This window comes from Trachurus japonicus, chromosome 24, assembly GCF_045865225.1.
Source record: "Trachurus japonicus isolate A0001 chromosome 24, Traja_1.0".
Lineage (NCBI taxonomy): Eukaryota > Metazoa > Chordata > Actinopteri > Carangiformes > Carangidae > Trachurus > Trachurus japonicus.
The window spans coordinates 16,074,978-16,090,308 of record NC_140930.1 but is presented as its reverse complement, the minus strand read 5'-3'; the positions used below and the strand labels follow the sequence as shown (position 1 = coordinate 16,090,308).

General features: G+C 41.8%; 1 protein-coding gene across 4 annotated transcripts in view; it reads right to left on the bottom strand.

Moving 5' to 3' along the window:
- The window catches only part of stxbp5a (syntaxin binding protein 5a (tomosyn)), an 87,643-nt gene that overhangs the window by 27,366 nt on the left and 44,946 nt on the right, over positions 1-15,331 (bottom strand). For all 4 annotated transcript variants that reach the window (XM_085771664.1, XM_085771662.1, XM_085771663.1 and 1 more), the window contains 3 exons: positions 14,006-14,140; positions 6,619-6,682; positions 5,649-5,732 (listed from right to left, as the gene is read on the bottom strand). In XM_085771664.1, the coding sequence (XP_085627790.1) occupies positions 5,649-5,732; positions 6,619-6,682; positions 14,006-14,140 (283 nt within the window). The remainder of the gene's footprint in view (positions 1-5,648; positions 5,733-6,618; positions 6,683-14,005; positions 14,141-15,331) is intronic.

Here is a 15,331-nt window from a genome sequence, read left to right as displayed (position 1 = left end):
AATCTAAAAAATAAGCATTTGAGGGCGAGTATGTCAACAGTGATTTCCATGGAGAAATCTTTTTGTTTTGGAACATGAAATCCATTCTGTTTCTGTTTTTGTCGTGTGGTTATTATATAAGCCCTGAAAGAGACAAAGAGCCCCCTATGAGCTTCAATTTACCAATTAAGACTTTTGCTCTATTAGAAAAGATGATGCACTATCATCTGTTATGATAGGAGCAAAAAATGTAATGTTGTTATTATGTTAAAGTACAACCAAGATGTCCCTGATTTTACTTTGTGAAATTCATTGCAATCGAAGTCAGACAGATTCCTCAAGTCATTAGGCTACTGCTTTAATCCACTGCCACTGATAAACAAGAAAACTTGTGATCATGAGACCAGTGAAACCGTAGACAGAGAGATTTCAAGAACTTTTATTCAGAGGCTAATGGGATTATCATGATCCCACTACCATAAACCCAGAATTTTGATGGCCAACTCTTTGATTTTGATTAAATTATTGTAAAACTATATTCCCATCAGCATCACCATGCGTTTGCTTTTAGTGTGAGCATGTTAGTATTTAGCTAAAGGCACTTTGCATATGCTGTGCAGTGTGCAGCCAGCAGTTGCTAATTCTTGCTATTGTTCAGATTTTAGCTTGATAACATACTAAACTTTTCATTTTAATTTGGTTAAAAAAAAATGTAATGGACATTGTAGCCATGTATTTGCGTACTACTCATGTTAGCATTTGGTTTGAAATATAGTGACAAGAGACTGCTATTTTTAAGGTTTGCTATGATAATTGTGACAACAGGATATTTTGATTAGCACTAGCTTGTTTCTCTTGGCGAAGAAATTGTGCTGATAGCAAGAGACTATTAATGCAATCCAATATTTCACTCTTGAGTAAAGTGTTGGCTCCACAGAGTGTCTAGCATTGTTAAAAATATGATCTCCAGCTTTATGGATCAGACGCAACAAAATTAACACCTCAGTTTTCCTTTTTTTTTGCCCAAGAAGGACTCCTGTGACATTAGTATTATGAAGAGTAACATCCTGTCGATCGTGATGGATAGAGCCCCACAGAGACTGACCATCATATAAAGAGTGATATTCTATCCCACTAATGGATATTGTGCCAGACTTGACAAATGATCCATCAGCTATGAATAGTTCAGTTATGTCTGTATTCACAACAGGTCTGGGACAGAAAATGCTTCCTAACGAAGCCAGGCTTCTGTCTTGAGTTGGCAAATTATTTGTACCATTTATTTTTAATCTTATTGGACAACCAGATGGAAGGGATTCACAGCACAAGGACATATCAAACAGTCAACTGAGCTGTCTACCAAAAAGAGTATAGGTTCTGGTAATGCACTGTCCTATATGGACATCACTCATTCACTAAGTTGAATAAGTGCTACCAATTAGTTGAGGACAAATTGTTTTATCTGACTAAATCTGCATCCAGCTTTCACAATGCTGTCAGGTGCATCATTAACACGTTACATATGGTGATAACACAAATTTTCCCATAGCTGAAGTAGCTGAAACTGTTTCGAATGATCAATCGCTTGGAAATTAATGTAATTAATGTGCAGTGGCTGTGGGAATTACTTTAAACCTTTTATTATGTTACTGATGGCATTCAGTGTTCAGTGATAGCCCAGAGAGCAGTGCCTTGCTCCTACACAAATAAAAGCAAACAATTCACCCCAGTTTTTGTGTTTTGCTGCAGATTTTACACACCATGCTGTGAGTTGCATTTGTGTATACTTAGATGTATACACAAATACGTTATGGTTGCCACAGTCTCTCCAAAGGTTCCCAACAGTTTCTGCAAATTAGATCCAGAGTTTTTGAGCACCAACTGCTGAATAATTGGATTTGTGTTTACGCCTTTGACATGAAAATAAAAGAAAGTTGGCCATGATTTCATTTCCAAGCAATCCATTCAAAAAAGATACAAAGCACTGAGTGAGCAAGGGGAGATAAACAGGAGGGAAGTGTAGGAACTCCAGCCATTCATCAGGGCCAGACTCAGACTAAGGTGTTGAGTCAGGCGGAGCAGAGTGGCGCAGGGTCAGGGTGACGGATGCTCTCTGGCTAACACTCACTGGAAACCCATATTGCTGATCCACACCTAATAATAGACAATCCAGTGAAAGACACAAAGTGGAAGTCATGCTCTCTCAGCTCTCTGAGAGCTTGTAAAAACACAAGTTTTATCTTCTGTGCTGTACGTCTGTCGTCTGCACTCTGCCAGAAAATTTCATTGTTGTCTGAAGGCCAGGTTAAGTTCCTCCAATTTGTTGACATTTCCGCAGTCAAACAGCTGCTTTCATTTTAGTCAAAACAATTTCATTACTTCCCTTATGCGCACACTCCACTTGCTGTCGTTCTGTGAGGAAGTTTGCAAAAATTGTCACAAATGCACCGAGAATACAGCGACCAGCCCACCGCTTATGTCTATCCTTTGAAATTCGCAGAGTGCCTCTCACTTATTTAAACATTCACGAACTTCCATCAAAACTAAAATGTGCTTTACGCCATGCTTATTCCAAAGTCTGAATCCATCACTGCATGGTCTGCTGACTTAACTCTGCTACTGAAAAGAAGAAGAAGGAAACCTTTTCTTGTTCATTTCAGTCGACAACTTTGATACGTGGCGGGCGAGCTCCTAGGCAAATAGTGTTTGAATGAAAGCACACAGCAGGGAAAAGGGTGCACAACGGGAAGAATAAAGCTCACAATGGATTTGATAGCTGTAAAAAGTTATTTCACACAGCAGTATTGTTTGCAGAGGTTTTACAGAGATGGAGTTTGCACGTACGCACAATGTCAGTGAATGACGGCAAATGCCAGCTAATCCATGCATTACAAATTACCTATAATTAATGGTACATAAATGTATGCTTAATGACAGAAATCAGCCCAGGAAAGTAAATCATCTCCATCTTTACATCAAATTAGCCCCATGTTTCCATAGCAACCCTCTCAATGTTGGGATATCATTCAGCCCTCACTGTCTCTGTCATCACTCCCAATTAACATGATTGATTTCAGCTCATAAATCTGCAGAAATACGGTATGTATTGATATATTGTTGATACACAGATGAAGACCAGAACATTCTTGCTCATCGTAAAATCAACACAGCTATAAAATAGTGCCTACAATTGCATATGAAAATCGAGTACGTAGCCTACATAGCATCAAATCTTGGAAATTTTAAGTGCATTATATTAAGTAAAGAGCAAGTGAGGTTGTTTGTCTCTATATGTTGCAGAGAGATAGAATGGCAACTGCTCCAGGATGTACCCCGCCCTGGCAAAATGTCAGCTGGGATTGGCTCCAGGCCCCCCTACCTTGCATGGATAAGCAGTATAGCTAATGGATGGATGGATGGATGGATGGATGGATGGAAATCAACATTTTGTCTATAATTCCAACTCTTTCCCACCACAAAGCCACTGGCGTGTTCATCTCCCAATGGCACTCTCTCCTCAGTCCATTTAATCGGTGTTGGCTACAACATTGTCCACAACAGTACTATTAAAAAAAGTCATGGAGCAAATCATAACCACATTTCACTAGTGATGCAGCACAGCAGAACCCAGGAATTGTCTCCAGTGCCCTTCAGGGCTGGTCTGGGGCCAAATTAAACTTTAAAGATATCTGACGCTGGGATTTTCCACCAGGAGAATAACCCCAAGACATAACAAAAGAGATGACAAAGCGCTTGTGTGCTGCAGGCTCCATTGCGTCGTCAGTCTAAACCATCGTGAGTGAAATGCAAAGCAGTTACCCACCCCACCCCACCATTGGTAAATTCCCACCCACTCAACCCCAGTCTCTGGAGAGGTGTAACTGTAGGGGTTTGGATAGAGGAGATGAGCTCCCTTGGGAGATTCAATACTAGAGCTGTAATGCCCTAGGAGCTGCGGGAGGATATTAGCTTATCTGAGAGGAGAGAGGGAGACAGAGCAAATACAGAGACAGGAAGAGTGAGAGAGACAGCGAACGCACAAAACACTCTAATTTTTATGTCTATGAAGACCTCAGTGAGTCTTGTTATCTCAGCGTGCTTACAGCACCGCAGCGTTGACGGTGAGGTGAGAACCAGCGTGAGCGTTGCAACTATCTAATTGTCTTATACAGGTGGTTTGGCTCTTTGTCGCAGCACTATGGACCTCACTGTATGACCACGTACATGATGACTGTGTGTGTTTGAGTGTGCACATTGGTGCCTAAAAGCCATTCAACTGGCTTAAGCCTCCATAACAAGTTTATGAATGAGCTCTCCTACTCGTAGTCATATTAAATTTCCACTGATATTGTAAACTATGGGTTATGAAAGGTCAGGCTTTGCTTGGAAAGAGCACGACCAACACATACATTTGCTGTGTTTGTATTTTGGCTACATTTCTTTGACATCCAACTCCAAAAGTACCAAGAACCCACAATCTGGCACACATTACATCACCCTCATAATACATAATGAAACAATCCATACACAGAAACTGGATGTGGAAATAAGGCATGGAGTGCAACGGATCACAGACAGCTTGGACAGTGATATATATTGATTATGATGTTAACTGTAATGGATGTAGGTAATGTATTATGAGAGGAAATACAGATTTTATCAATATACTGTACCACAGTCTGGCTAAATTACCAAAACACACCCTTGCTATGACACATGCCAGATCCAGAGAGAATGTGAGCTGCCTCTGACACTGTGTTTTATTTATTGTTTTATTTATAGATGCGCACACACACACACACACACACACTGTTGCCTCTGGGGAAGCCAATAAAACCACATGACTCAGTGCCTTAAAAAAAGAGGTAGACCTTTCACGGAATGAAGTTGCCCTTTCTACAACCATAATATGCAAGTAAAAATCATTATGCAACCTTGCAACTTCATTCATGAGACAGGAACACATGGTGCTGTTCTGTATAAATCATAACACTGTTAAAAAAATGCATTTCATGAGCTCTTCTTTGCAAGTGGCCCTACTGCAAAAAACAGAGGCACCGACAAAATAGACTGAATGTGAGATTTTGCAAAATACTACTATTTCACATTTCCAACAGCTAATATTGAGAAATTACTTTGACCAGCTTCCTCATTCTTCTTGCTGCTAGATTGCTCAAATAGAGTAAGCAAGTTTGCCCAAAACTTGCTATAAAAAACTCTCCAGTAAACCAAAGCTTTATCTTCATTAAACAACACATTAGAGCAGCCATAAAGACAGCCCTGTCACCTTCTACCCCACAGGAAGTAGAAAGTCCTATTAATTCCCAGTCAGCACTCTCTTTTTGTTCCATCATCAGTTTTAAAACACAAATGAGAGAAAAGACTTACTCCTGAAGAAGTGTGTGCACTGTACGTACAGTGTACAATATGTCATCTACATAAACATGCTCAACTCTCAAGCCTTGTCAGCTGTAGTAAACTATCTCTAGCTCTGGGTTTGTTCTAGGAATAAACTCGTACACATGCACAACGGCATCGGAGCGGCTCATGAATATGTGATTTAATTCCCAGTTTCTGTATTGAAAGATCCTCTGTACATCAGAAGTGGCGGGGAGGGGAAGTGACTGAAAGTGGTTAGAGAAGAAAAGGAAATAGGGGGATTTGCCTACCTCATCGTAAGTGTAGCGATAGTCGGCCTTCTTTGATTTCAGATCCCACAGGACCACGATCCCAGACTCAAATCCAATTATAAGCTGGAAAAGGAAGAGCGACAGGCAGTCAGTGAGATAGGTAGCAGAGATGACAGAGAGGAGATAGAATAGACCCCATCATGGGCAGAAAAAGAAGTAATACATTTGACATTCACGCACAGCATGAAAGGAAGTCAGGTGTAAGTAGATGCCAGTGGCTCAGGGAGAAACCTGCCCACCTGGGTTCACAAGAGATGGTAACAGAAAATGCAAGGATATTTTTTTTTTTTTAGAACTTATATGGAGTAAGACTTTCTTTTATGATTTTGAAAACTTATTTATAGAAATAACACATAGTCTGGATAATTGAAAATTCTAATATGTATCACAAAAGCATATCAAATGCACATTACAGGCCATATTTTAACTGTGCAATGGAAATGACCAATTGAAAGCTAAACAAGGTGTGCTGCAGGTACAGAAACAGAGTAAAAAGTGTGGGCATTTTATTGAAATAATCTTTCATGTTAAAAACTGACCTGAATGCCTACTGGTTGGAACATTTGTTTTTTTTTTACAATTAGTTGCACTATGAAGTGTTTTTTGGTTTGTTTTGTTTTTTTGTGAGTGGGTCCCAGGTTTGTTTATATCATGTGCATGCACATGGATGGTTTACTCTGCTGAGTAGTAGTGATGCATGAACACAGGCAGTGAAGAAGAAAACTTAGGCATACTGTAGTTAAAATATCTGAAAAGATAAAAGCTCAAATGTTCTTGGAGGAGATTGTAAGACCTAACATATATTTTGGTGAGAAACACTGAATGTAAACATAACCTTCACAGGGCAGAACTGTTATGTAATTGCCCTGAATTTCCATTTAACATTTGTTTGGTTCGCTGCAACACGACAAAATATTGTTATCTCAGACAAAAAAAAGTCATTGTTTACCTTTCCTTCGTCCATTGGGTTGTCACTTATATGGACAACTGGTCCAGGGTGAGCCTTGGAGGACCTGATGAGAGGAACAGAATGTAAGGGAAGACAAAGGAAGAGACAAATAGATTTTCTCTTTGAGACATGGTAACAATCAAAACAAGCTCACAGACATAGGGTACAGTTCAGTCCCATCGCACAGTGATATGAAGAGGGTTAAGGTGGGACGCAAGTGTCTTTGAACCTGAGGAAGAGATCCACTAGGGAGGACAGAGCTGCCAATCACTCCAAGGTTTTAAAAGGCTGTTCAAAGACATAAGCTCACTCAAGGTTGTGATGGATGGCTCTGCCAGGCCAGACAGTCCCCAATGGCCATGTGTATGTGCCAGCGTGTCGGTGCATGTGTGTGTGTGTGTGTGTGTGTGTGACCATTTGCATGTCAGCGAAGACGATGGCACAAAATGCTCGGCTGCCCCCCCCCCGCCCCCCCTCTCCCCCTCCTGTCTATGCTTTACCCTCTAGACAGCCTTATGTCAAATCTCCTCTCTCTGCGCCACGTGGCTGCAGAATTTTACCTAACCTGCCCTGCCTTAAAGATACGATGTGGGCTGAGGAGCGCCAGAGAAGGTCACGGCTGAAAAAAAAAAAAAAAGAGTGACTATTAGAGCCTGAAACGTAACCCCCAAACCAGGGAGAAAGGGCAGGGATGCCTGACAAGGAGAGGATGAGGAAAGAGCTGCAACCGAATGTAAGTAATGTCTGTTTTAGGCCCACGTATTTAGCAACGCTTTTATCCATCGTCAGTCGGCAGAGGGCAGGGCATGCAGATGATGAAAAACATATTTTGGATGGAAATCAATTATTAGGGGGTGAATATTAACCCCGTCTGTTCAGTTATGTTCTGTCTGTGCGCGTGTGTGTATGTGTTGGAAGGTAGCAGTTAGTGGGCAGGCAGGGAGTCAGTCAGTTGTCTCTATATTTAGCCTGTTAGTGCTGGAGCCTTATTACCTAAGCTCTGCTGCAGCTGGAGCTGTTGATTTATCTAATCCCTGTTCACTGCCTGTCTCTCTGCTAACAGCCGTCCAGAGCACAACGCACATGTACACACGCACATTTGCATGACGGCACAATTAAAACACATCTTAACACCAAGCCCCACTTGGAAAACATACACCCGTGACAATTACCCTCCATCTGAATTACAAAATGCAACTTGTATGCATAAAAGGCTCACTCGCCGGTCCCACTTGGTTTCTTTCCTCTTGTTTCAGGATTTTATGTTCCCCTGTGAGACTCCATAACAAATCTGTTTTGTTTAAATAAAAAATAAAAAACCTGTTGTTATACAGTAAATTAATCTGACGTGAACATATTCACAAAGTCCGCAAATACACGTTCAGGTTTGGAGATAAAGGAATCACCATGGCAACAGAGGCAGGATGGGCAGAGCGCAGACAGGCTCCCAAAAATCATCCATACTCACAAACACAAACACACAAACCCAGCCACCCACCCACCCACCCACACACACACACACACACACACACACACACACACACACGCCTGCTTAACTACTTCAGCACGCTCCTGTGACCACACATTTCTGCCTGCGTACTGCTAATAACTCTGCGTTTTGCATACAGAGTAAAAAGGGCTTCAGGGACAGAAACATTTGGGTATGTGAGTTTATAAGTGCATGTTTTCTATGCATACTTGTTAGTGTGACTGCTGAAGCAGTCACACTATTGTTCTTCTGTTTGGCCATTTTCTTCCGCCTTTTTACGGTCTTCTTCTAGTCCTTCATACTTTGTGCTATTTCAACAATTCATATATCAAAACGTGCAGCTTTTTTTGAACTTTATCGGCATTACTTTTCTCTTTTTAACTATTTATACTTTTTAAAATATTTAACTTTTTCACAAAAAATCTCACATTCATCAAAGTCTCAACCTATCTTCTTCACAACTCCACTGTAGTGTAGGGGTTAGGGTAGATGCCTGCCAACCCTCAGGGCACTGGTTCGAATCCAAGGGAAGAACTCTTGTTATGTTATGTTGAATTCTGCTCTCCTCCCCCGCCTTCAATTGGTTACAGGTGTTTGTTATCTCCTTGATTACTCACACCAGTTTGCAGCACATCATCACATTACAATGAATGACAACAGTTTTGAAAGCAGTGTGCTCTCTGTAGCTGAGTGGCAGAGTAAAGGTTTAGTGATCATATGGTCATGGGTTCAATTCCTGCCTCAGTCTTTTCACTTCATTGCTTGACTTTTGATTCCAATTATTCAGCTGTCATTGGACAGTCTTTGATTCCTCATAGTATAAAGCTCATTGTAACTCAGGTTCTCTGTGGCCATATGGTTAGTGTGTTAGGTGTTGTGCTATTTCAACAATTCATATATCAAAACGTGCAGCTTTTTTTGAACTTTATCAGCATTACTTTTCTCTTTTGAACTATTTATACTTTTTAAAATATTTAACTTTTTCTGCAAATTAAACTCTAGACAAATTATTTTCTCCAGTTTTGTAGCCACACTTGTCCTCTGTTGACTTCTGATAACTTGCTTCATGTTGAAACTGCTGCTCTCAGCCTGAAATTCACAGAAATTTTCATTCTAAGTCATTCAAGCTTGACTCTCAAGCTTTCTTGATGTCAGAGTGAGACAGAGTGCAGCTCATCAACAGACAACAGTCTCTGCAACTGTGTGTGCACTGTGGCCTAGAGGCAGAGTGGAAGTCTATTGACCATGAGGTTGTGGGTTCGAGTCCGACCTTGGTCAAACATTTGTATGGTGATCACTGCTTGCACTATTTGCTAATTCTGCAACAGCGTTCAGCTGCTTTCAGCAGTCACACGCATTTCCATCAGGAAATGATACTTTATCTAGTTATTCTTATCGTATCATTTCTTCCTGTATTTCAGCTATGGGTTCAAGGTCTTTCATGTCAAACACAGACACATAGAACTGCTACAGTTAAGATTAAATGCCTGATAGAAAACTCTCCTGTCTTTAGCTCCTCCAGTCCCGACAGCTATCTACTATAAACCTTTACAGCATCGAATGTAGATCAGTTATCCCCCCACTCAATGATGCCTTTATTGCAATACAGAAACTAAACTACACAAAGACCTGAGCGCACACAAACACAACATAAAGCCATTGTGTCTGGGTGTGTAGACAGTGCAGGGGGAATGTTTAAGCAATAGGAAGAGTAACACCTCATTGAATCTGAAAACATGTCTTCAATGAAAGCACGCCCCCACGTCCTCTTACACACACACACCAGACATCATCAATGTCAACTACAGAAAAAGGGTCTGACTTCTGATTTCATGCATGTATGAATAAAAGCACAGGTATTCAGCCAGCATACCTACTCAGGGCTGAACTGCACACACAGACATGCATGTGCACTGAAAACACACATGCACGGTGAAGCCCCAAACATCTGTTGTCACCACGGGTGACACCCTCTGAGGCAGCAGAGGCGCAGTCACCATGACAGCGTCTCCGCGGCAACGTGGCTTGAAAAGCCTGTTTGCAGCAGAGCCATACGGTATGTGGCCTCATGTCACCTCAGTCGACTGTGACTGTGTGTGTGTTAATGCTGACGAAATGCTATATCTGGAATTTGTTATCATTACGTATGATTTTTCAGGCAATCATACATGATTGGTGTGTGTGATTAGGGGGAAAAAACATAACACCAGCGGGTAACGCTGTGCTGTGCTGCTCTATCCTGATCTCAGTGAGCATATGTGGAGATTTCCACAACAGATTTTTTATACAGAATCCAGAAACTGGCCAAACCAGTAACATTTAGCATTGAGACTCCTCTTATTGCTGATTGACAGCCTCAAATTGTGATGCACAGCATCACTGGCTTAAACCTTACTGAAATACAACGATTCAGTTTTTGTACTGACTTGAAAAAAAAAGGTTTAAACAAGCTTCAGACATATTTAATGTAAAATCCAGGACTAGAGTGAAGACTGAGGCAGGATCTTATGAACAATGATATCTTTTACTGATACAAATCTTTGTACTGAACTAAATTGAATCAGAAAAGTGACTAATTACCATCCTAACTACACAGGGTGTCGGATTAAGGCTGTGTCCCCCAGGAAAGGTCACTGTGCTGGTTCTATACACCTGCAGCCCAAACTCAAGGATCCTGGAGTCTGATACTTGATGCAGAGGGACACTAGTCTCCTAGTGCACTGCAGCACCAGCTGACAGCATTCACACATGCCTAAAACCACAGTGTGCAGGAGCATACGTAGAAGCATGAAAAATTCAAACAAGTATTTACAATAGCTTGAGGGTCCTGAGTGGGAGAGCGGGAGCAAATAAAAGAGGACAGAACAGGAGAGGCCCTGGGCTAACATGTTCACGTGAACTATGTGTCATAGTAAGCTGTTAACATTTTACCACTCCTGTCCTACTTCTCCCCGGCTCTTTGTGCCCAGTGACCATCTAGCTGAATCAAATCAAAACGCACACACACACAGATGCTGCCAGCTACACACATATAAACATTTTTACATATGCAGTGCAGCGCAAACACACATAGACAAATTATGCGTCACGTGAACAAACACAGATTTACATGTGGCCTTATTGCAATGTCCTTAATGCCTGCAGCCCTAACTGAACTATAATGCCATGCCACACAGTTGGCTATAGCAGGATATGTGTGTGTGTGTATTAGTCTTTCTCAGTACAGTAGCTTGGGAACAGAGGTGTGAGTCAGACAAACAGACAGAGCACTGGGCCAGGGTAGGCCTGGGGCCACTGGCACACACAGCTACCGCAGCTTGTCTCCAAATAGCAGGGCCCGAGGGAAGATGACCCCGGTGCAGACCATATCCTAGCCTCATTACAACAATCACAATAGAACAGAGCTCTCGCTTTAAGCAAAGTTTTTTTTTTTAAATTGCAGAAGTTTCTCTGATTTGAGAAACAGCAACCCGCAGTCGTTGCCTGTTAAACGACAAATCAATCATGAACACTTTTGTTGATTAATTTTCTGTCACTGGACTAATCGTTACAGCTCTTATTGCAGTTGATTTAGATCAAGTGCTAACTTCGCAACAGAACAGAACAATGAGAGAGAGGCTTTCGCACGGGCACAGCAACCCTCCTCTAAGCCCACAGCTGGCAGAGAGACCCAGGAGAACAAGAGAATCACCTCACACCTCTCTGATCTGCATCAAAGCAAACCACAGAGCCACACTCATACACTCAAACTGATATGCAAACAGAAAGCTACTGTAACAAATCCCAGAATCAATTCCTGGCACCACTGCCATCTTCAAGCCGTAATATCCCGCAGAATGGCTGTGTGAGTGATTGAGGCTTGAACTGAAAGATATGGAAACCTCATTTCCTCAAACTAATTGTGCAGAGCTACTATTTGGGGCGGAAACAACAACACATCAAAGAAAGTTTGGTGGCTTAACAAAGCTGTTAGGGGCGGCAAGAGCACAATATTAGGAGACAATGGGAGGGAGAATGATTATTTTTAGGTGGACTGTGTGGAGATGGAGGAGAGGGCAAAGAAGAGAGCAGATGCAGAGATGTTTACTGGACCTGTGAGATAGCATAAAGTAACAAGAGTTGAGAAAGGGGAAGAGTCTGTAAGTTTTACGACTTTAAAATTAGCAATAAAGCTATAACAGATACCGCTTCCGATTTGAAAGTGCATGTCATTGTATTATTGCAAATATAAATGGAAATTTTGATTCGTATTATCTCGGACAAGCAGCACGGTGAGTGTTTACTGCTTTTGCCATTTGCAGCGTTAAAGAAGGGGATATTGAGGCCATGTAAAATTCCACTTACAGACTGCATGACCTTTTGTTTGATGTGAAAGTGGCAAAACATTCAGTTTCTAATTTTATAATAATAAACTTCTGTATTTTAGATGGGACTGATCTACTTTTTTAGCAACAACCAAGATGCTTAACCCCCATCTGCCCCTGGTGGTTAGCCCAGAGCCTTTGCACATGAACTTACTGCTGTTTGTGCATCTGTGAGAGAAATATATTTTCATGTATATTATTATTATTATTCCACATTCTGTGCATGCTGCGTTTGTTCTAAGAAACTAATGGTGAAACTCCCTTTATTCAACCCACCCTCTATTTCTAACACTCCAGATACTGATACAGTAACTTTGCCCCATGGTCACGTCATGAACAGCTCTGGAATAAAGGTGATTTGTTGGAATGTGTGAATGGGCGTAGTCAAAACACATTGACGTCTAGGTGAGGGTGAGGAGGAGTGACAGGTGCTGTAAAGGCAAAGGAGAGTGAAAAAAAATGTTGTTTTTTTTAAAAAAGGAAAAAGGAGTGGAAGTTGTAGCTTGTCCTTGCCAGGAAGAACACCAGTATCTACCTCTCTATCTTATCTCCTCTCTATCTCATCATTATCGCTCCTTACCTTCCTCTTCTGCCCTTTTTCTTTAATTGGAAACCTTTTCCATCTACCTCTCCATCCTCATTTATCTGCACGTCTCCTTTCTTCTCTGCCATCTTCTGCTCTGCCCTCTGTTACCTGCATTTATCCTTCTGTCACCACTCCATCCCTCTCCATCACTCTTCCTCTCTGCATGTCCTTTTTCCCCCCAGGCAAAAGCCCTGTCTCATCCATTCCCCTCCCGTCTTCTCTTTGTCATACATTCCCCTCCCTCCTTCCCTTCCTCCCTCCCTCGCTCCCACCACTCACTCTCGCCTTTCCTTCCCTGCAGCCCTGTCGACGAGACGAGACGTCTGTGTGTGCCGTACACTGATCTCGGCAGACACCTGTTCCACCCCGCTCCACCCCTCCTCCTCTTTTCCCTACCACACACACATACACACACACAGAAGGGGATGAGCGTAAAGCAAAACGCTCCAGTGAATAATTTAAGTCTCTACAGCGGGGAACCAAAATGGAGCCTGTCAAGCTGACAGTTCCATTGAAACAGCGAAGCAGACAGGTCGCTCTCTACCTGAAGTCCGATACTGTGTCTGGAAACGATAGACTGACTAATGATTTCTTTCTTATCTTTTTTACATTTAAACGACAATAACCTTTTGAAAGGTAAAACGCTGATTGCACTGCATCCCTCACCTCACTTAAGTGCTGCAAGGTGAGTCAATAGACCCTGAGATCAGTGTTGCAGTGCTGGCAATATGAGTTTGAGCCCTACAGAGTTCAAATATTGATCTACAAATCAGTGATTCACTTTGGATGTGAACACCCCCCTCCTTGTGTGGCAAAAAAAAAAAACTATTCAGCAGCATATAAATCATGCAGCATTTGGAGAAGAGACGAGAGCCAATGCAAAGAACTTTGAGGGCAAAATGTGTGGGAGGCAGAATGAGAGGGAGACACGTGGGCAGTGACACTCACAGTTCAATGGCTTTGTTCCACATGATGACATAGCCTGAGAGCATAAAGGACTCCACGTTGACGATGTGGATGTTCCCCCGTTCTGTGCCGATGTACAACCATTTACTCTGGAAGGGCAGGTGGCAAAAAGTTATTCTGCGGAAAGAGAGGGAGAGAAGACGAGCGTTAGTCGGGTAAGAAAGAGGGAGTATAGAAGACGACAAGAGAGAAGAAGAGAAAGGATAAACCAGACACACCAGGAAGAAAGACACAGACAGCCGAGAGTCAGGCGCTTCTTGAAAATCACTCGACGTCCTATTACAACCAGAGACAAATTATGCAAAACTTTGAGAGGATTATTTACCACTCCGTCAGGTCGAGGCAGCGGAGATGAGAGTGGCAAACCAAAGAGACTTTTGAGTCATTCAATCAGCCGCTTCTCTGCAGACCTACAGGATACATGAGGGCAATGAGACACCCATAATTCTCCTGTTTTCATCATCAACCCCCTAACCTCCTCCTTTCATCCATCCATCAGACTTAAGTTTAATGAGAGGTTAGAAACCCTTCCCTCCTCAACGGTGGCTATCCATTCATCTTCTCATCCCTTTTTTCATCATTTTATCCTTTTATCCATCTTCTGATTCAACCTCTGAATCCGTCTGAGGAATAATAATGTACAACCTTGGTAATCCGACTTGTTAATATTTCAAGGTCGTCCAGCTCCCCCAGCGATCCTTTTGAGTCGGCACGCTGGTTTGAGCTGCACCTGTGGATGTCAGTGAACCGCATATCGGACACAAAGCCCCTAAGTTTCCTCAGCTGAGAAACCCACCTGAGGAGGAAGGGAAATAAATCAGTAACAGTGTGACAGCACTGTCTTTGTTCATTATTTACAGGAAAGACATACTGGAGTATTTCCACTACAGACCACCTCTTACAGACTTACACAAGTTTGAAATCTACTGTATGTTATATCTGCTGTTAAAAACAGATATATAGACATACTGTAGAGCAGGTCAAAAAACATATGACTCCAAGATAAAATAAAACATTTTTTCCTCTTACAATCAGATTAAAATGTTATCTTGACAGAGACAAATTAATAAAACTGGCATTGTACTTAAGCCCAGGCCTTATGTAGTATTACAGGAAGATCATAATAACCCCTTCCCCAGTGCTTCAGTGACTTTTTTCAAATTACGTTACACTACAACCCTCTCTCGTAAAAAATTATCTTGTATTAGCAAATTTGTTTTTGTAGCAAATATGTTTTTCATTTGTTTTCCCTAGAATATCTATCCTCCCCAGGCAACAGGCAACTACAGTACAGCGTGATCAAGATCT